Source organism: Lynx canadensis, chromosome B4 (assembly GCF_007474595.2).
Source record: "Lynx canadensis isolate LIC74 chromosome B4, mLynCan4.pri.v2, whole genome shotgun sequence".
In the NCBI taxonomy this organism is placed as follows: domain Eukaryota; kingdom Metazoa; phylum Chordata; class Mammalia; order Carnivora; family Felidae; genus Lynx; species Lynx canadensis.
In genome coordinates, this window is record NC_044309.1 from 64,304,879 (window position 1) to 64,326,828 (window position 21,950).

Genomic DNA, 21,950 nt, shown 5'->3' on the forward strand with positions numbered 1-21,950 from the left:
AGTCTTGGTCCAAGGATCCCCAGGTGAACAATAAGCAGAATCTTCCATTTGACAAGCACGGATTCCAGCTGCATTCTTGGCACATCATGATGCTCAAGAATAAATTTGCTAGAAAGATGGATGATGTCACAAGAGCCAAGCTCCTGCTAGACTCATTTATATGTGACACCTGTAGGAGCAAGGCATGTGACATTCAGGCTGGAACTCAAACTCAGCCCTAGCCTAGCAAACACATGCAAACAAATGGAGCCCCACTCTTTTGACATTCTTCAAAATCCCCCAACTTGAAGATCTAGCTCAGGCCAGAGTCTACTAATGAGGACTTTTCTAACACATTCTGTGACAGCAGCCAGCTGTGTAAGCTACCTGCAAGGGAGATGAAATAAAGAGAATTTGCCTCAATAGGAAAATAGAAGATTTGATTATACTCAAGGAATTTTTTTTTTCCCAACAGAAAATTATTAAGTACTGGAGTCCATTAATCTGTGAAACTTCCTTCCTACAAGCATCTAAAAATTTTGTTTTGCTTTATCTGTAATAGGTTAAGTACAGTATTGCCTAAAACTTTCTAGCAAAATTATTTATCAGAGGAAATATTAAATAGCTCCCTAAGACCTTTACAAAGATATTTTAGATTCTAGAGGATACATGTAATGTTTTCTAAGATGAACTGTGACTAGTAGCCTTTGAAAATCTCGTGTGTTTTCTTAAAGGTGAATTGGAAGACTAGTTGTATATCTGGTATAACTACATCTATGTTACCTAATATGTTCAGCTAGATGATGGTTATTAAAAATAACATCAGGGCAGTATATTAATGGAAGCTAAACTTAACTCTCCCACTCAAAAATTATGTGTACCATAATTTTGTTTAAGAATTTGTTTGTTCACTTGCCAAAGATTCTGTTTAATTTTTGTTGAAACTTCTTCCTGGACATTCCTGAATTTTCCAGAAAGTTGAAACATCAAAGCATAGTTTTATTCTTATTCACAAGTTATAACTCATTAATGTTTTCTGCATTCACTTATATTCTGTTTTGTTTTAGTTCTGAGCAAGACAAAGAAGAATGGATCAAGGTAAACCGGATTTCTATTTTTGTTTTTGTTTTTTGGTAACCTTTGTGTGTGTACACAAACATGTACATATTGTAGCGTATACATACATCAATGTCATAAGAACAAGGTCAGTTAATTCTTAAGGTCATTTTCACATCATAGATATTTGTTTGATAAGGCATTTTCATTAATTTGCAAGTGATATTTTAATGTGTGCTTTGAATCTCATTTATATTTTAGGCTCTTCAGGAGACCATTGATGCTTTCCATCAGAGGCATGAAACCTTCAGAAATGCAATTGCAAAGGATAATGACATGCACTCAGAGGTTTCTGTAAGTTGAATTAAATTCTCTAAGTTCTTTTCTCTTTGCAGTTGCAGAACTGGCTAGACAGAATCTCATTTTTCCTTCCATGAATACAATAGCGAGTGCCTTTTTGTGCTGCTTAACTTCTTTGTACCTTTTATTTCTTTTCCTGGGTCTTGAGTTTCAGAGCATGATATAAGCAATGTTGTTGAAGTGCTTTTTAATAAATAAGTAAGTAAACAAATAGATGGAAATGACAGTTTTTTCTATTAAAATTGAATCTCTTTCTTTTTTAGACTGCTGAGCTAGGGAAAAGAGCTCCAAGATGGATCCGAGATAATGAAGTAACGATGTGTATGAAATGCAAGGAGTCTTTCAATGCACTGACAAGGAGAAGACATCATTGTCGAGCATGTGGACATGTAAGTGAGATTTCTTAATGGTCATGAAGGCAGCTAGTAACTATATAAGTGTTGTAAAAGCATCAAGTTTGGAAAGGCCAAAAAAAAAAATCATTCAATTAAATAAATTACTTAATTGATAAACTTATTTTGATGACAGCTATGTGCAGAACACTGTGCTGGATCATGGAGAAAAAATGGTAAGCAAAATGATAGCCAGTTTCACCTAGTTTACATTCTAATGGAGAAAATAACCAAAGTCAAGTAAATGGACAAATAAGCATTTTAAATTACTACAAAGACACCAAGAAGGCAATCAAGAAGTTAGAATGGAGAATGATGTTAACAGAGGAGGACTTGGAACCAATTTTACTTAGAAAAATGAAAACCTCTCTGAGGCACAGATATTTAAGCTGGTGCCTAAAAGGTGAGAAAGAGCTAACCATGGCAAGGGAGGTGGGAAAGGCATTCAGTGGCTCCGTATGTCAGAAGAACTGAGATAGGAGAAAGTTGGGTCTGCTATTGGGATGCCAGAGGTAATGGGGCTGGAGCCTAATGAGTAAGAGGAACTGGGGCATAAGAAATAGTTAAATAGGTAAATAATAGTTAAATAGATAAATAGGTAAATAATAACCAAAGGAGTTGATGTCTCTGAGAAAACAAGAGTTGGAACATACAGCATAAATGGAAGTTCAGGCTTTTGATGGGAGAGGAAAACTTCCCTCCATTATAACAGAAAGGAAAAAGGAAATGATGGGTGCAAATGTGGGTGTGTTTTTGATTTTGTGGTAGGAAATTTTGTCATTGAAGTATGAGGAAGAGTCATCAGTTGAAAAAAGAGGGAGAAGAGGGATGAGGGAGATTCGAGAAAGAGGGTTCAGTATGATACAGTTGTCTCTGGGCAGGGAAGTGAGCCTCCCAGAGGAACATGTGTGGACTTCTGTGCCCATTAGAGGTTTATGGTTATACATGTAAAGGGGCACGCAAAACTCAATAACTCAGGCCAGAGGGGGCTGGTGACAAGTTTTCAGCAATTTGAGCTATTTCATATGGAAAGAGTGAGGGAGGAACAAAGCATGAAATGAAGCAGGGGAGAGAGAACAGCAGGTTTTTGATGGCCTTGTGTACCAAGTTGAAGATTATATACTTTCTTCTAAAAAGCAACAAGTAAACAGAAGGGCAGGCATTGTGGTGCCATGATTTAACATATTATTAGTATGCTGAAGTGCAACACTTCTTATTGATCATTCATTTAGATTGGTCTTTTACTGCAGATTTATTCTTCTGCTTTCCTCCTAAGTTTTCTCAGTGAAACAGTTCTGCGATCAAAGTTCAATTTGATAGCAAACTTTCCCCTCAGGGTAAGACTTTTTAATCTGTCATTGAGTTTGCTTGAAATGATTTTGGGTATTGACTGACACACTTGCCTTGTGTTCAAACAAACGTGTTTGAATGTGGATTACCAAAATACTATGATATGAGTTCGAAATAAGAGAGTAGCTAATATGAATACGCAGATGCAGGCATGTTTAGTTCTAACTCTTAGAGTAATTTCATTGCAATTATGAGAAAACAATGAATTGAGTTTTTTTAAATTTTTAAAAATTTTCATTTTAGAAAGAGAACATGAGCAGGGGAGAGAGGCAGAGAGACAAAGAATCCCAAGCAGGCTCCACAGTCAGCATGGAGCCCAGCATGGCGCTCAATCCCTACGGCCCTGGGAATACGACCTGAGCTGAAATCAAGAGTTGGTCGCTCAACCAACTGAGCCACCCAGGCGCCCCAACAATGAATAGTTTTTTTTTCTATCATGAATTGTATATGCTGTGAACCTAAACTAAAAGTTTTACTAATATTTATATAGTTTTAAATAGTTTGTCCACTATAATTGGGAGGAAATATGCTTTTTGAAGCAAGAAGATGCTTTTTTTTAAGTGTGTGTGTGTGTGTGTGTGTGTGTGTGTGTGTGTTTTATGTTTTCATTTAAATTCCAGTTTAACAGACAGTGTAATATCAGTTTCAGGTGTACAAAATCGTGATTCAGCACTTCCATATAACAAGTGCAGTCTTTAATCCCCATCATCTATTTAACCCATCCTCTTACCACCTCTCCTCTAGTAACTATCAGTTTGTTCTCTATAGTTAAGAATCTGTTTCTTGGTCTGCCTCTCCATCTCTCTTTTTTCCCCCTATGCTTATTTTGTTTCTTAAATTCCATATATAAGTGAAATGTTATGGTATTTGTCTTTCTCTGATATACTTTGCTTAGTATAATATTCTGTAGCTCCATCTGCATTGTTGCAAATGGCAAGATTTCATTCTTTTTATGGCTGAGGAATATTCCATTGCATGTGTGTATATATGCATTATTATATATATATATATATATATATATATATATATATATACATACATACACATATATATATATATATACACACACACACACATATATATATCATCTCTTCTTCATCCATTCATCAGTCAGTGGATACTTAGGCTATTTCCATAGTTTGGCTGTTGTAGATAATACTGCAGTAAACACTGGGGTGCATGTATCCCTTTGAATTAGTATTTTTTGAGTAAATACCTAGTAGTACAATTGCTGGATTATAGGGTAGTTCTATTTTTAACTTTTTGAGGAACCCTCCATACTGCTTTCCGGAGTGGCTGCACCAGTTTGCATTCCCATCAACAGCCCAAGAGGGTTCCCCTTTCCACACATCCTCACCAACACCTGTTGTTTCTTGTGTTGTTGATTTTAGCCATTCTGATAGGTGTGATATGATATCTCATTGTAGTTTTGATTTGTATTTCCCTAATGATGAGTGATGTTGAGCATCTTTTCATGTGTCTGTTGGTTATCTGTCTTCTTTGAAAAAGTGTCTATTCATGTCTTCTTCCCATCTTTTAACTGATTATTCATTTTTTGGATGTTGAGCTTTGTAAGTTCTTTGTGTATTTTGGATACTAACTCTTTATCTGATATATGTCATTTACAAATATCTTCTCCCATTCAGTAGGTTACCTTTTAATTTTGTTGATTATTTCCTTCGCTGTGCAGAAGGTTTTTATTTTGATTAAGTCCAAATAGTTTATTTTTGCATTTGTTTCCCTTGCCTCAGGAGACATTTCTAGTGAGAAGTTGCTATGGCCAAGAAAATATTTTTTTCGTGTTTATTTATTTTTGAGAGACAGAGCATGAGTTGGGGAGGGACAGAGAGAGAGGGAGACACAGAATCCGCAGCAGGCTCCAGGCTCTGAGCTGTCAGCACAGAGCCCAATGCGGGGCCTTAACCTATGAACCATGAGATCATGACTTGAACAGACATCAGACAGTTAACCGACAGAGGCACCCAGTTTCCCCAAGAAAATAATTTTTTAAACTGGGAAGTGTTTTTTGACGATTATCCTATAATAATTAGGAAAAAAATGCTGTTCACTAAGAAATGGAATGCATTTGCATTGTACTCATTCATTCATTGGCATTCTAAGTTTATTGTGTGCCTTATGAGCAAAATCTACAAGAATGATGCCTCACAGAGCTTACAGCCTAGTGAGTGTTACAAACACCAAATAATCACACAAGCGTATGATTAAAAACTAATAAGTACATCAATGGGGCACCTGGGTGGCTCAGTCGGTTGAGTGTCTGACTGCGGCTCAGGTTATGATCTCGCGGTCTGTGAGATCAGGTCATGACCTCGAGCCCTGCGTCGGGCTCTGTGCTGATAGCTCAGAGCCTGGAGCCTGCTTCAGATTCTGTGTCTCCCTCTCTCTCTGCCCCTCCCCCGCTCATGCTCTGTCTGTCTGTCTGTCTGTCTCTATCAAAAATAAATAAACATTAAAAAAAATTTTTTTTAAACTAATAAGTACATCAAGAAAAATAAGGGAACTTCAGTAGCATAGTGACAAGAAACAGTTCCTTATTCTGGAAGTTGGAGGAGTCTTCCTTGAGGAAGTGAAATTTGAGTCAACATCTGAATGATGAGCAAGAGATAACTCGCTGAAGCAGAGTTGAGAGAGGACAGGCGTATAGCACTTCAGGGGCTCTTAAGAAGCCAGTGTCACTTGGGATACAGAGAGTAAAAAGGGCCAATTATATGGGATATTGTGGGCCATCAGTAAGAATCTGTTCTTTATCAAGAGCAAAGGGAAAACTAAGGATTTTAAATAGAGGAGAAACCTATCAGATTAACATATTTAAGACAGCATCTGGTGCTGTTTGGAAAATAGCTTGGACGGATGTAAAAACAGAGGCTAGAGAACGCTCAGGTAAGAATGCTACAAGGACCAGTCATGAAATTGCAGTAGTCCAAAGTAGGATATTAATAGCTTGGACTTAGAAGGAAGATGTAGAGAAATGGACAAATCGAAAAAAAAAATCTAGGAGATAAAATCAGGACTTCATAATACGGTGACTGTATGGGGTGAAGTAGAGGTATATGTCAAGGACGATGACTCCTAGGTTTCTGACTTGCCATGACTGGTTGGATGTCAGTGCTGTTTTCCAGGATAGGGAGCACTAGTAGGGAATAGGTTTGGAGGGGTGGGGTGGAGTCAGGAAACAGCTTCAGGCAGGGAAGATCCTGAGTTGATTTCGGGAGCTTATTGATGAAACATCCAGAGATATGAAAGGTAAAGGTCTCCTACCTTTAGAGCAAGGAAGACAAGGATGAACTAGCAGAGCTCATCACCAACAGCGTTATAATACCGTGATAAATATTCCTAATGTTCATGGGATATTCTTGGTCCGGTAAAAAATTGCCTTAAATATTTAACTCTTTCTCATTTAGTATTACTGGAAGTGATTATTGCTTAAATCTGTATGATTATTTACTCTTCATTTTTTTTTAATTTAAGGTGGTTTGTTGGAAGTGTTCTGATTACAAAGCTCAACTTGAGTATGATGGTGGAAAATTGAACAAAGTTTGTAAAGACTGTTATCAAATAATAAGTGGATTCACGGACAGTGAAGAAAAGAAGAGAAAAGGAATTTTAGAGGTATGGAATATTAAATATTGGAGAACTGAAACTTTTATGCAAGAAATGTAGAATTGTTTTTTAGCCCTAAAGAATACAAATAGCATATTTTATTATTTCTCTTAATATTTAACAATTTGAAGAAGAAGCAAGATTCATACTTTTCTCTCATCTTGCTTAATTTTGGGATCATATTCAGTTGTGTAGAAGGAAGAGGGTCAGTGCTATGTTTAGTCAACATCATTTGAGAGTGAAATACATTAATGTTGTGAAAGCAGCTATAATAAAATATTAAGAGTATGAATTGTTGTCTCTTCTGATGCCCAGCATTACAGTGTATTTTTTTTAAAGTTTATTTATTTATTTTGAGAGAGAGAGAGATAATGTGTGATTGGGGGAGGGGCAGAAAGAGAGGAAGGGACAGAGAACTCCAAGCAGGCTCCACACTGTCAGCACAGAGCCCAGATGCATGGCTCAAACCCATGAACTGCAAGATTGTGACCTAATCCAAAGTCGGATGCTTAAGTGACTAAGCCACCCACGTGCCCCTCCACTGTATTTTTTAATAGGAAAGTGTTTACCTGGTAATTTTATCATATTGGCTTCAAAAGCCACTGTCTGAAATTATTAAAATTCATATTGAATTATTACTTTATTACCTGAAAGTGTCTTCCAGCTTATTGTATTAAAAACATCATTTAGCAGCCAGTGACAGTAATCTGGTAACTGCTTTGAAATATTATTAAAATATCTAGCAAGTGAATGTGACTCATATTTTTAGAATAGTCAGAACCTCCCAAGCCTGGGCACTATGATGCAGCTTGTACCTGAAATGAGTTTCACACTCAAAGATACTAACATAAGGAATAAATTATATAATAAGGCCTTTGTGTCAGAAATTTCAAGGTAGCCTTGAAAGTCTGTGAAGAATAGGCTCATGACCGTAATTCTATGTATCTAAAGTCATAGACATACATAGTTTACTAAGAATTTCCATGCTTTATTAGGGATCAGTGACAGCTGGGGCACCTGGGTGGCTCCGTCAGTTAAGCATCTGACTTCAGCTCAGGTCATGATCTCACGGCTGTGAGTTAGAGCCCCACATTGGGCTCTGTGCTGACAGCTCAGAGCCTGGAGCCTGCTTTGGATTCTATGTCTCCCTCTCTCTCTGTCCGTCTCCTGCTCATGTTCTCTCTCAAAAATAAGTAAACATTTTAAGAATATTAAAAAAAAAAATCAATGACTGTTTATTGAGCATCTATACAGTATAAGCATACAAGGGTCATTTGTTAAGTGAAAAAGAATCATAAACTTCAGAGTCCATTTAAGGCTGAAAAGCTAAAAGTTTAACTCTGAATTCTTCTAGGGTATATGTGTTGCTTGTAGGCAGACCTAAATGGGGCTTTCCCTGGCGAGGAGGTGGAAAGACATGTTTCACTGGCTCCCAAGAACACAGCCTTAAGACTTTTAAACACAGCAGTCGGCATAATATAATGAGTCCAATGACTTGTTTTAAGAGATGGGTTTCAGGTTGTATCTCTGAATTAAAAATCTCTAGGTAGTTTTCTCGAAAAACCTATATTTATTTAATCAAATAAATATATTATGTGAGGTCTATAAGTAGAAGATAAGTATGTATATGTGCATGTACACACACATACATGCATTTTGAAACTTGCTTCTTGCCAACTAGTGTGTTATGTGCCTTAGACCGAGAGTCAACACACTTTTCCTGTAAAGGGTCAGAGAAACTATTTTAGTCTTTGCAGGCCAAGAGGAAAACCTGAAAACATTACTTCTATAATAAGAAAGAAAACACATTTTCACAAATTTTTACTGACAGAATTCAAAATACAATAATAATGTAGTATAGTTTTTTATCATAGGGCAATAAGATTGGAATTCTTTGTAGGTAGGGGAGATAACATTTCATTTCATTGGAGTCCAAAGTTAGTGTTCCCTGTCATCAGATTGATTTTAAATTTTATCTATAAAAGTCAAAAAAATCTAAACAAATTCTTAGCTCTTAGGCCATACAAAAACAGGTGGTGGGCTGGTGGGCCATAGTTTGCCTGCCAGTGCTCCTTAAGGTATCTATGATGAAGGGCCAGTTTTATTTCCAAGCCACACAACTCAATATTTTGGTAAAATATGCAATCCTGTTGCTTGCATGTCATCACAAAGTCAAATTGCTTTAAAAGTTTCTAAGTGCTTATTCCTACTTTCTGTGCTTTGTCTGGAATGGGTAACAGAGCAGTTTGTGAACCAGCACTGTTCAGTGGATGGCACCGAGTAGTGCTACCCTCAAGATTTGAGCAATTGAAAATAGAAGCAAACCACTTGCTTCCCATAATGTGTATAATAAAATCTATTTAGTCAATGATTTTGTTCCCTTTTTAGCCAGTGATATATATATCAGGGGACAAAGCAGAAAACTATAAATGGGTCTTCAAAGAGTTGTTGCAATTTTAGAACCTTTTTTTTTTTTTTTAATTTACATCCAAATTAGTTACCATATTGTGCAACAATGATTTCAGGAATAGATTCCTTAATGCCCCTTACCCATTTAGCCCATCCCCCCTCCCATAATCCCTCTAGCAACCCTCTGTTTGTTCTCCATATTTAAGAGTCTCTTACATTTTGTCCCCCTCCCTGTTTTTATATTATTTTTGCTTCTCTTCCCTTATGTTCATCTGTTCTGTGTCTTAAAGTCCTCATATGAGTGAAGTCATGATATTAGTCTTACTCCGACTGACTAATTTCGTTTAGCATAATACCCTCCAGTTCCATCCACATACTTGCAAATGGAAAGATTTCATTCTTTTTGATTGCTGAGTAATACTCCATTGTGTATATATACCACATTTTCTTTATACATTCATCCATCCATGGACATTGGGCTCTTTCATTTGGCTATTGTCAATAGTGCTGCTATAAACATGAGGGTGCATGTGTCCCTTCGAAACAGCATACCTGTATCCCTTGGATAAATGCCTAGCAGTGCAATTGCTGGGTCATAGGGTAGTTCTATTTTAATTTTCTGAGGAACCTCCATACTGTTTTCCAGAGTGGCTGCACCAGTTTGCATTCCCACCAGCAGTGCAAAAGAGATCCTTTTTCTCTGCACCCTCACCAACATGTGTTGTTGCCTGAGTTGTTAATGTTAGCCATTCTGACAGGTGAAAAGTGGTATCTCATTCTGTTTTTGATTTGTATTTCCCTGATGATGAGTGATGTTGAGCATTTTTTCATGTGTCGGTTGGCCATCTGGATGTCTTCTTTGTAGAAGTGTCTAATCATGTCTTTTGCCCATTTCTTCACTGGATTATTTGTTTTTTGGGTGTTGAGTTGGATAAGTTCTTTATAGATTTTGGATACTAACCCTTTATCTGATATGTCGTTTGCAAATACCTTCTCCCATTCCATCAGTTGCCTTTTAGTTTTGCTGATTGTTTCCTCTGCTGTCAGAAGTTTTTTATTTTGATGAGGTCCTAGTAGTTCATTTTTGCTTTTGTTTCCCTTGCCTCTGGAGACGTGTTGAGTAAGAAGTTGCTGCGGCCAAGATCAAAGAGGTGTTTGCCTGCTTTCTCCTCAAGGATTTTGATGGCTTCCTGTCTTACATTTAGGTGTTTCATCCATTTTGAGTTTATTTTTGTGAATGGTGTAAGAAAGTGGTCCAGGTTCATTCTTCTGCATGTCGCCGTCCAGTTTTCCCAGCACTACTTGCTGAAGAGACTGTCTTTATTCCATTGGATATTCTTTCCTGCTTTGTCAAAGATTAGTTGGCCATACGTTTGTGGGTCCATTTCTGGGTTCTCTATTCTGTTCCATTGATCTGAGTGTCTGTTCTTGTGCCAATACCATACTGACTTGATGGTTACAGCTTTGTAGTATAGCTTGAAGTCCGGGATTGTGATGCCTCCTGCTTTGGTTTTCTTTTTCAAGATCACTTTGGCTATTCGGGGTCTTTTCTGGTTCCATACAAGTTTTAGGATTATTTGTTCTAGCTCTGTGAAGAATGCTGGTGTTATTTTGTGTTGAATACATAGATTGCTTTGGGTAGTATTGACATTTTAACAATATTTGTTCTTCCTATCCAGGAGCATGGAATCTTTTTCCATTTTTTTGTGTCTTCTTCAATTTCTTTCATCAGCTTTCCATAGTTTTCAGTGTATAGATTTTTCACCTCTTTGGTTAGATTTATTCCTATGTATTTTATGGGTTTTGGTGCAATTGTAAATGGGATCGATTCCTTGATTTCTCTTTCTGTTGCTTCATTGTTGGTGTATAGGAATGCAACCGATTTCTGTGCGTTGATTTTATATCCTGCCACTTTGCAGTTTTTTGGTGGAATCTTTTTGGTTTTCTATATGGAGTATCCTATCTTCTGTGAAAAGTGAAAGTTTGACCTCTTCCTGGCCGATTTGGATGCCTTTATTTCTTCGTGTTGTCTGATTGCAGAGGCTAAGACTTCCAAGCCTATGTTGAATAACAGTGGTGAGAGTGGACATCCCTGTCTTGTTCCTGACCTTAGGGGGAAAGCTGTCAGTTTTTCCCCATTGAGGATGATATTAGCATTGGGTCTTTCGTATATGGTTTTTATGATCTTGAGGTATGATCCTTCTATCCCTACTTTCTTGAGGGTTTTTAGCAAGAAAGGATGCTGTGTTTTGTCAGATGCTTTCTCTGCATCTATTGAGAGGATCATATGGTTCTTGTCCTTTCTTTTATTGATGTGATGAATCACGTTGATTGTTTTGTAGATATTGAACCAGCCATGCATCCCAGGAATAAATCCCATTTGGTCGTAGTGAATAATTCTTTTAATGTATTGTTGAATCTGGTTGACTAATATCTTGTTGAAGATTTTTGCATCCATGTTCATCAGGGTAATTGGTCTATAGTTGTCCTTTTTAGTGGGGTCTCTGTCTGGTTTTGGAATCAAGGTAATGCTGGCTTCATAGAAAGAGTTTGGAAGTTTTCCTTCCATTTCTAATTTTTGGAACAGCTTCAAGAGAACAGGTGTTAACTCTTCCTTAAATGTTTGGTAGAATTCCCCTGGAAAGCCATCTGGCCCTGAACTCTTGGTTTTTGGGAGATTTTTGATTACTAATTCGATTTCCTACTGGTTATGGGTCTGTTCAAATTTTCTATTTCTTCCTGTTTCAATTTTGGTAGTGTATATGTTTCTAGGAATTTGTCCATTTCTTCCAGATTGCCCATTTTATTGGCATATAATTGTTCATAATATATTCTCTTATTATTCTTTGTATTTCTGCTGTATTGGTTGTGATCTCTCCTCTTTTATTCTTGATTTTATTTATTTGGGTCCTTTCCTTTTTCTTTTTTGATCAAACTGGCTAGTGGTTTATCAATTTTGTTAATTCTTTCAAAGAACCAGCTTCTGGTTTCATTGATCTGTTCTGTTTTTTTGGTTTCGATAGCATTAATTTCTGCTCTAATCTTTATTATTTCCTGTCTTCTGCTAGTTTTGGGTTTTATTTGCTGTTCTTTTTCCAGCTCTTTAAGGAGTAATGTTAGGTTGTGTATCTGAGATCTTTCTTCCTTCTTTAGGAAGGCTTGGATTGCTATATACTTTCCTCTTATGATTGCCTTTTCTGCGTCCCAGAGGTTTTGGGTTGTGGTGTTATCATTTTCACTGGCTTCCATGAACTTTTTAATTTCTTCTTTAACTTCTTGATTAGCCCATCCATTCTTTAGTAGGATGTCCTTTAGTCTCCAAGTATTTGTTACTTTTCCAAATTTTTCTTGTGGTTGATTTCGACTTTCATAGCATTGTGGTCTGAATATATGCATGGTAATGATCTCGATCTTTTTGTACTTGTTGAGGGCTACAATTTTAAAAACTTTTAAATTATCTCGGGTTCCAGGATTCTGATTGCTGGTCAGTATTTACCTTTTTGCTATCGCGTTATTATATCATTGATGCTGGTATAGCATTGTGGTTAAAAGTTCAGGCTCGGGGCACCTGGGTGGCTCAGTCGGTTAAGTGTCCAACTTGGACTCAGGTCACGATCTGGCAGTCTGTGAGTTCGAGCCCCACATCGGGCTCTGGGCTGATGGCTCAGGGCCTGGAGCCTGCTTCCCATTCTGTGTCTCCCCCTCTCTCTCTGCCCCTCCCCCGTTCATGCTCTCTCTCTCTCTGTCTCAAAAATAAATAAACGTTAAAAAAAAATTTTAAAATAAAAAAAAAAGTTTGGTCTCTGGGGGGCACCTCTGTGGCTCATTCGGTTTAGTGTCCGACTTTGGCACAGGTCATGATCTCACGGTTTGTGAGTTCGAGCCCCACGTTGGTTTCTGTGCTGACAGCTCAGAGCCTGGAGCCTGCTTTGGTTGGATTCTGTGTCTCCCTCTCTGTCTGCCCCTTCTCCCGCTCATGCTCTGTCTCTCTCCAATAAACATTTAAAAAAATTAATTAAAAAAAAAAAAAAGCTCAGGCTCTGGATCCAGATCCAAATTCTAGCATGCCAATTCCTAATGTGTGACCTGGGGAAAGTAATTTCTTCTCTGAACCTCAGAGAGAATGCAAATGATATCTTCTTTTTTTTTTTTTTTTAATTTTTTTTTTCAACGTTTTTTATTTATTTTTGAGACAGAGAGAGACAGAGCATGAACGGGGGAGGGGCAGAGAGAGGGGGAGACACAGAATGGAAGCAGGCTCCAGGCTCTGAGCCATCAGCCCAGAGCCCGACGCGGGGCTCGAACTCACGGACCGCGAGATCGTGACCTGGCTGAAGTCGGACGCTCAACCGACTGCGCCACCCAGGCGCCCCCAAATGATATCTTCTTAGGGTTGGTGAAGATTAAATGAAGTAGTGAACTAAGAAAAGTGCCTGCATAGCAAGCATTCAATAAATGTTTAACTTTATTTAAATTTGAGGCCTGGTAATACTTAAATATTTTCCCTTGTTCATAAAAGATCTAGATAAGTATTTAAATAATAATTGGGGATGAGCCCTTTTTGGACATCCCCGAGAGACATTTTATATGAATATATTGTACTTTATGAATGTTCCAATAAGGTGAATTACTCTCTACCCAGTTCATTTTGTGTTCTCTTTCTCTCACTCTCCTTCCATTGTATTTTTTAGATTGAATCAGCAGAAGTGTCTGGAAACAGTGTAGTGTGCAGCTTTCTTCAGTATATGGAAAAGTCAAAACCTTGGCAAAAAGCTTGGTGTGTGATCCCCAAACAAGACCCTCTTGTGCTGTACATGTACGGTGCCCCCCAGGTATGTAAACTGCATTTTTCTGAGGGGATGGAGGTCCTGGGGTACAAAGGGAGGTGAACAGACACTGAAATCAAAATCTTTCCATTACTGTCCTCTATAGAACAAGAGAGTTCAACCACTTGCATTGTCTTTCATTACAATTGAAAAATAGTAACTAAAATTCAAGTTTATTTAAACTGATTTTTAAAGTTTTTAGGCTGCTTTTTAAAATATAGCCCATAATTTCTTCCCCTTGTGCCTCATTTGTCTCCTCCCTTCTTCTCATTCCTCTCCAGTGGTTTGAGAAAGGGTGAGTTGGATTAGGAGGGGGCATGAGAGAAGGGGTGAAGCAGAGGGAGAAGCAAGGAGGAGAAGGAGCCTTTATAATGCCAGGAAATGATTATGATAAGTTGGGGTTTTTTTTCCTGAAGTATGGATACCTGAAAAAGAAAAGAATATGAGAGGAAGGGGAATTTAAATCAACCTTGGATTAACATTATCCAGTAGTAAGTTTTTGAGAACCATGTGTGCATAGATGTGAGCTAAATCTATGGGAACAACAGACATGCAGGCTGAGCTTCTCACCAGAGCAGCCCCAGACACTGTGGCTTGTGTTGTGCTTGAAAAACACCTGCATTCACCTGGAAATATATAAAATCTTCAACGCATCTGTTGTATTTTACCCTATGTCTGCATTAAGAGCTAGGAAAACCTTATTTTAGAAATAGACTACAAATACCAAGGTATATATTGTCTTCTGTTTCATTGTTTTTCCCATAACTTTTTTTGTCCATAAATACATTGATGCCTGAATAAATGGATCACCAAATAAAGCTGCGTTTGGTAATGAAATCATCATTAACATTTGCGGCTTTTATACGATACCTTATTTTTTTCCCTTTTTCATCTGAATGAAGAGTTGAATGGACTCCTTCACAGAGAGAGGGTGTAGGATCAGTGAATCGTAGCTGATTTAGGTATCAGCTCTCATTCATTAATTCATTCAGCCAGCATTATCGGTGGCCTCACGTGCAGGCAGTATGCTAAGTCCTGGATGCCCATCACTGTCCACGGAGAGCTCACAGGGCACATCTGTGTAGAACAGTGGTAGGAAAAGAGGTTTAGTGGGAGCCAGGTCACACAGGCCCATGCACAGCAAGCTAGTACATCTCACACTCCTATGTACCATGTTTTTTCCTTAGGATGTCCGAGCCCAGGCCACCATTCCACTCCTGGGTTACGTTGTGGACGATATGCCAAGGAGTGCAGACCTGCCACACAGTTTCAAACTGACCCAGTCCAAGTCTGTGCACAGCTTTGCCGCAGACAGTGAGGAACTGAAACAGAAGTGGCTGAAAATCATCTTTTTAGCTGTCACAGGTGAGACACCAGATGGTCCCAACAAGCATCCAACCACCTTGGATGATCATCCTGAACCTAAGAAAAAATCAGAATGCTGAACTTCAGGACCATCCACAGTGTGGAGGTCCTAAGATTTACAGCTCAAGACATTCCCAGCCCTCCTCATTCATCTCTTAGCACTTTATGTTGAAAAATATAGGCTCTTAAATGCATCTTTTGGGGAAGTACTTTCCTATGTTTCTGTATTCATAGTGAAACTAATGTGCAGAGCCATTCTACCGGTAAAAGTTTGAAATAATGTGAAAATGGAACATTTTTTAATGAGCTATTCCTTGCATATGTACTTTTGTCTTGAAGAAAATGTTATCAGTGGATTCTATCACTATCAGGTTAGAATAGGCCACCTCCATTTAAGGTCCTGTAATGTCTTCTCCTTCACAGGTAGGACTTGTAACAGTTTGAAAGATATACCTCCATGTTGCCAAAATAGATCCGTGGTAAAAATAAATAAATAAATAAATAAATAAATAAATAAATAAATAAATAAATAAATACAGGGACAGTTTAGGCTATTGTATTAACTTATTTAATTTAGTTTATAAAGCTCAAGCTGCATAAATGATGTATGTTCTTTTAAAACAACAAGGACAAATTGTTGGTGTTCAAACTTTCAACTTATTAAGAAAAGATAATACTTGTTTTTGTAGAAATACTCCTAAGAATAAAATATCTCAAGTATATAGCAATTATGTGTATATAGTATTAAACATGAATATAATTATATTATACATGCTTTTCTCTTCAGCTTTAGGTTCATATTTGTCTCTAATTTATTTTTTAAATGTAAAGCATGTTTTACCTTGCAATTGAACAGTGTTCTAAACTTTAAGAAATGTTTTTGGTGATTTATGTTTAACTGATTGACATCTTAAGGTATTGATATTTTTATAATAAGAAAAAGCAGTAATTTATTTGGCATGGGATATATTAGTTCCAACAGTATTTTTAAAGTACTATTTTTTCGTTCTGTGCCTATTTAAAACAGTGCCTCTCTTTGAAGGTGCTAATAATACCTATTGAAATATATGATGAGGGTGTAATTAATGCTTCAGTCTTGATTATTCTGAGATAAAGTGCACTTTGGTCACTGGGATGGTCAAAGTCACACAGGTTATTTTATCTTTCACAATCTTGCAATTGTTGCAGCAGTTAATATCAGCATGTGCACAAATTTTCACAGAAACCTAAACTGTACAAGATACCTGACTCTATACAGAACTGGGACATAGGGAAACTACATTGATTGTAATGTTTTTCTTTTCCATAAGACTGTTAAAGTATGGTCAAATGCAGACTATATAACTAACCCTTCAGATAACTGTGTGGGCCTATTCCTTTGTCCGATGGGGAACAAAATTCACACATGATCACCTGTGTTTGAGGTGCAGGGAGATAGATATTAGAGGAAGTTTATGCTCAACTCTTTTAACCACCTCAGTGAGGAAGAGGAGGGAGAAACACAATAATGAAAAGCAATATTTTAATGGCAATTTTGGGGGAGGTACAAGATGATTGAAGAGAGTCTGAGCACTTTTTCTCATCTTCTGGAGAATTTTTAATAGTCCAAACATGATTTCTTGTACAAAGGCTACTCTTCACCATACTGTGGTTGTGACTAAAATCTCACATTAGGTTGACTATTTAACTTACTCTTTTTCTCAAATTAGTATTTTTCCCCCCATGTAGCCTGTTATACCCCAAACATTATCATGTTTAAATGCCTAAGTCAGCTAGAAATCCACAAGAATGACCCCACTATCTTGGCCTTTGAGGATGACACCTTAAATGTAGAATAGATTCACTCAGAATTTGAGACTGCCACACATTTATTCAGGCCTGCTGTTTTAAGAAATATTTAAAGTATCTTTTTTCCCCACTCCAAAAAAGAAGGTAAACTGATTATGGCGGACACAGTTAGGTTACCTTCCTCTATAAAAAAGGAAAGTCAGCCACGATCATTAACATTAAACCAAATATTTGGAGTCAGAAAGAGATAAAGGTAGCTTCTTAGGCCCTATCAAATAAGGGACAGACTCAAAGAAATGTTACATTGCTTCTCTTTTCTAGCTGCCAACCTTGGGGTGGGTATGTATGTACAACATATGTGTTCAGGGTGGCTTTTGAGAAGGTTACACTATAGCTATAGATGATGTGTTGGTGTTCTTAATCTCAAGAAAAGAGAAGCAATAAAAATGCAGAATGATTATCAGTAAAACATGACTTTCGTAAATGTGGACAGAGCAATGGAAACATAAGGGCCAGTTAGAAGATTTATGGGCCAAGTTAGTTTTGAAAACTCTTTTGAACAGCAAGCAGACTACACTTTCCCTACCGTAAGTTCTCCTCCTGGGAAATCGAGTGATATGGACACACTCAAGTTTTGGCTGAGTAAATATCAATGTCATTTAATTTAGGTTATTGAGAGAACACTCCTGTAAAAAGAATATCATCATGCTCTTAACATTATCTTTAATTTAAAAAAATCAGAAATATTCATACTAGAAGAGAATTTCTGATTATTCAGTCACCGTCTTCATGTTTCACCCCGTGTTCTTTAGACAAGCACAAAGAGAAGCACTGAAGCAGCCTTACCTGTTTCTCTTAAAGAATCACTAATGCTTTTACTTGGAGAAAGGCAAGGGCATGCTCTTAGGCATTTAGTAAACACTCAACTAAACTAAAAGACTTCAAAGTGTGATTGGTTTCAAGAACCATCTCCATCTTGGTTTTTGACACCCCTGAGCAGCCATGACAAATTGAACATAAAAAAACAATTAATTGCCCTCCTATTAAAACCAACATCCCATATAGGCTTTATTCTTTATCTTCCCTAATTTGGTGCTTTCCAAGCCATCTTTAAAGTGCCCTTCCTCCAAACCTAAAAAATACTTCTTCGATAAAAACTGCTACTCACCACAAACATTCCAGTTTTTTAAACTTAAATTTCGCTTTTATTGAAAGTCTCCCATTTGGTATATTATGTACAAAATGTAGTGCAGACTTCTCTCCAGATTTTAAGTGGGACTCGGTAATGAAAAATGCCACCAGCCACTTTCGTAATAATGGCATCTACGATGCCATCATGTATGCAAGCAATAAAATTCTTCAGGGTATGTTTTTATACTGAAATTTTAATACGAATGCCTCTAGCCACAAGGAGATAGAGAATTAACTTCTAGAAATGATACTATAACTTCTAGGGAAGAGAAGGGAGGGCATTATTCCTTGGATTCAAGTAACTGTCAAGGGCATCTTTACTTTTGCAAAGGGTATGGATAGTGAAAGAATTAAGCACATCTGCACTACGTCATCAAGCTCCTTTCATTTTCCGTGAAGTTTAACATAACATGCAGGTTGGCGTACTTACCTTCACCAGGTGACCTACCCCAATTAAAAACAAATACTCCAACCTAAAAAAGTACTAAACTTTTTACAAAAACCTTTTAAATATACCCTGTCCCATATATAGATATACATTTGGATTTTTAAAAGAGTACTTGTAGTAGTCATGAGTATATAACGAAAACGACAAGCTTCATAGTGCTGCAGGGTTGCTAAAGACTCATTGATGCCTTTAAAACCGTATATCAAAAATACTTCTGTGAGTTCACAGTTATGTTTTACTTTCTCTCGTCAACTTTGTGGAAACAGGGTGGTTGTTTTCCCTTCAAATTTTCGATCCCACTTCTGATTATATTTAAAGCCTTAAGTTCTTATGCTGAGAATATTGTCTGTGATAACTCTAATTATTCTCTTTCTGGACTAGATATGTCCAGAGGAAAGGGCACCAACAGGAGCAAATAAACTTCTAAGGAACAAAGGTCTTATTTTTTTTGCAGGTATCCTTGCTATAATGCAGAATAGAAGATTAAAATTTCTTACATCACATGATATTCGTGTTAGCGGGTCTAAGATTAAGCACATGGTATTAATAAGCTAAAATTAACTCAAAAGGCAAGAATGTCTTAATGTTTTCATTCTTCAATTTTGTATTCTTCAAGAATGTATTAATATAAAAACTGTGGCTAACCAGTTCTTATTCTATAGAACTGTATTGACACCTGTAGTGGATCGTGTTACTTCTTCATTCTCATCCAATTTTAGTAGAATCAAATTGCTTTTTATTTTCATATTACTACCTACTATAGATTCTTCAGATTTAGAAAATATGAGTCTGATATATAAAGACCACTAGATCTACTTTTAAAACCCTTTCTGTGAATTTATGCATATATGTATATATGTAAAAACACTGTTGATTTCCAATTCTGTTTTTCCATAGGAATGAAATTTTTATAGAAATTGTTCTCTTCACTTAAATATCTTAACATGAATTATTTACATGGGTTTTTAATACAATTCATTCTTCTGTATGCCCCATAATAATGTTCTCATGAGCAGATAACTTTGCTTTCTTTACTGATACAGTAAAGAGGAATAAAAAATTAGGAACTGAAATAAGCAAGAGTGAACAGAGAGGTGGACAGAAAGAGACTGCTGATCTCCTGATCAGAGCAGTGTATGTTAAGACAAGAGAAAAATACTTTAAGTGCAGTAGGGATATGAACTATAAAGTAGAAGTTTTTGTAATAGCATACTGATGGGATCTGTTGCCCCCAAGTCTTTCTCTATTACTTACCTTTTTCTTTAGGCTTAAAAGACTTTCATCCTATTGGGCCATTTTCTGCACTGTTTTATGAGGTAAAAAATTCCTCTAAAGTCAATCATGGTTTTCTACTTTTTGGACTGAGCGTTTGGCAGAACTAGCACATGGCTTCTACAAGATAGTTTTTAACTCATTGGAGTCACTGAGGGTTACATGATGGTATCCTTCTTCCTAAAATTTGTTATGGTAGATTTAGTGAGAGAGTAAATCAAGAAATCTCATTGTAGCATATTTTAATAAGTAAATACCAAATACATAGAGTGATATATACACAGGTTTGGAAAGAAACACAGTAGTCTGTGGGGACCATTATGATAACAGAATTGTATTATATATTACATATTATGTGGATATTGGAATGTATCGCTTTGGGGGAGGGGTCTCCATTCATTAGCAATCATATCTGTATATAAAACTTTTTTTTTTTTAACCAAACTAGCATTTTATTTTGTGAGTGACAATTGACTGATATTTTTGAGTAAGTGTTATCTGGGTTTTTGAATTGTTGACTGGTCAGTTTGAAAAGGTATGTTATCAGAATTTTAGAGTTAACTCCAATGTGAAAAAAGCATACACAAAACGTAATTCTTTTCTAGCTATATGAATGTAAAATATTTGCATATAGTGTATATATTGTGTAACATATGTATATTTGGTCACAAAGGCATAGAATTGGAAACATTGTAAAATTAAGCACTTTAATTCCTATTAAATATTAAGCATTTGTATCTTGTAAATAAATACATCCTTAAATGAATTATAAAGACTTAAATGTTATTGCAGCCAGGATTGGAGATGTTCACAATGATTTTGTTTGTCTCAGAGAAAAGTTACTCCAATAGAGTACCAATGCTGCTTCCTACCTCTCATTCCCTACCAAAACCTATGTAAATCTCTCAAGAATAAGGCTGTGACAGAAGTCCGGGTTCCCCAGGTGTGGAAATAGGGACTTCTCCCTGTGATAACTCCAGGATTACATCTGCAGGAAGCACTACAACAGTGCTGCTGTCTTCTCTGAGAAATTACTGCTCTACTCCATAGCTAATGGTGTTCGCCTAAATTTTCCAGTCATATGTGGGGAAACAGACATGGAAATGGAAGTCAGAGAAACTGTCTTTGAGTTGTAGTCCTGCTATTACGTATTATATGACCTTATACAATTTACCTGAGTCCCAATAATAAAGTCTTATGGTCAGTCCAAGAAATATGAAAAAGGCACTTGCTGACTACAAAGCACTCTACAGGTAAATTGTATTTCGTGGAATGCTTCACTGGGTTTCACCCAGTTACTGGCTTTTGATTTAAAACATAAAACATATCTCAAAAAGGAATGTGTGTTGGGGCGCCTGGGTGGCGCAGTCGGTTAAGCGTCCGACTTCAGCCAGGTCACGATCTCGCGGTCCGTGAGTTCGAGCCCCGCGTCAGGCTCTGGGCTGACTGCTCAGAGCCTGGAGCCTGTTTCCGATTCTGTGTCTCCCTCTCTCTCTGCCCCTCCCCCGTTCATGCTCTGTCTCTCTCTGTCCCAAAAATAAATAAACGTTGAAAAAAAAAAAAAAAAAAAGGAATGTGTGAACAGTATGATTTCACAGGTAAAGTATCTCTAGAATTCATCCTTTTTAGAAATGTATAGCCTTCGTCAGGCCTTAATGAATTAATTTATTAATTGATACCTAAAAACAATTAGCATCAGGGGCGCCTGGATGGCTCAGTCAGTTGAGCATCTGACTTCATCTCAGGTCATGATCTCGCCATCCGTGAGTTAGGGCCCCGCATCAGGCTCTGTGCTGACAGCTCAAAGCCTGGAGCCTGTTTTGGATTCTGTGTCTCCCTCTCTCTCTACCCCTCCCCCACTCACGCTCTGTCTCTCCATCTCTGAAAAATGAA

General features: G+C 37.2%; 1 protein-coding gene across 1 annotated transcript in view; it reads left to right on the forward strand.

Moving 5' to 3' along the window:
* The window catches only part of FGD4 (FYVE, RhoGEF and PH domain containing 4), a 102,908-nt gene extending 82,085 nt beyond the window's left edge, over positions 1–20,823 (forward strand). The window contains exons 12-17 of the mRNA XM_030322127.2: positions 1,047–1,077; positions 1,297–1,389; positions 1,659–1,784; positions 6,627–6,767; positions 13,859–13,999; positions 15,181–20,823. Coding sequence (XP_030177987.1) covers positions 1,047–1,077; positions 1,297–1,389; positions 1,659–1,784; positions 6,627–6,767; positions 13,859–13,999; positions 15,181–15,438 — 790 coding nt within the window. The 3' untranslated portion in view covers positions 15,439–20,823. The remainder of the gene's footprint in view (positions 1–1,046; positions 1,078–1,296; positions 1,390–1,658; positions 1,785–6,626; positions 6,768–13,858; positions 14,000–15,180) is intronic.
* The last annotated feature ends 1,127 nt before the right edge of the window (positions 20,824–21,950 follow it).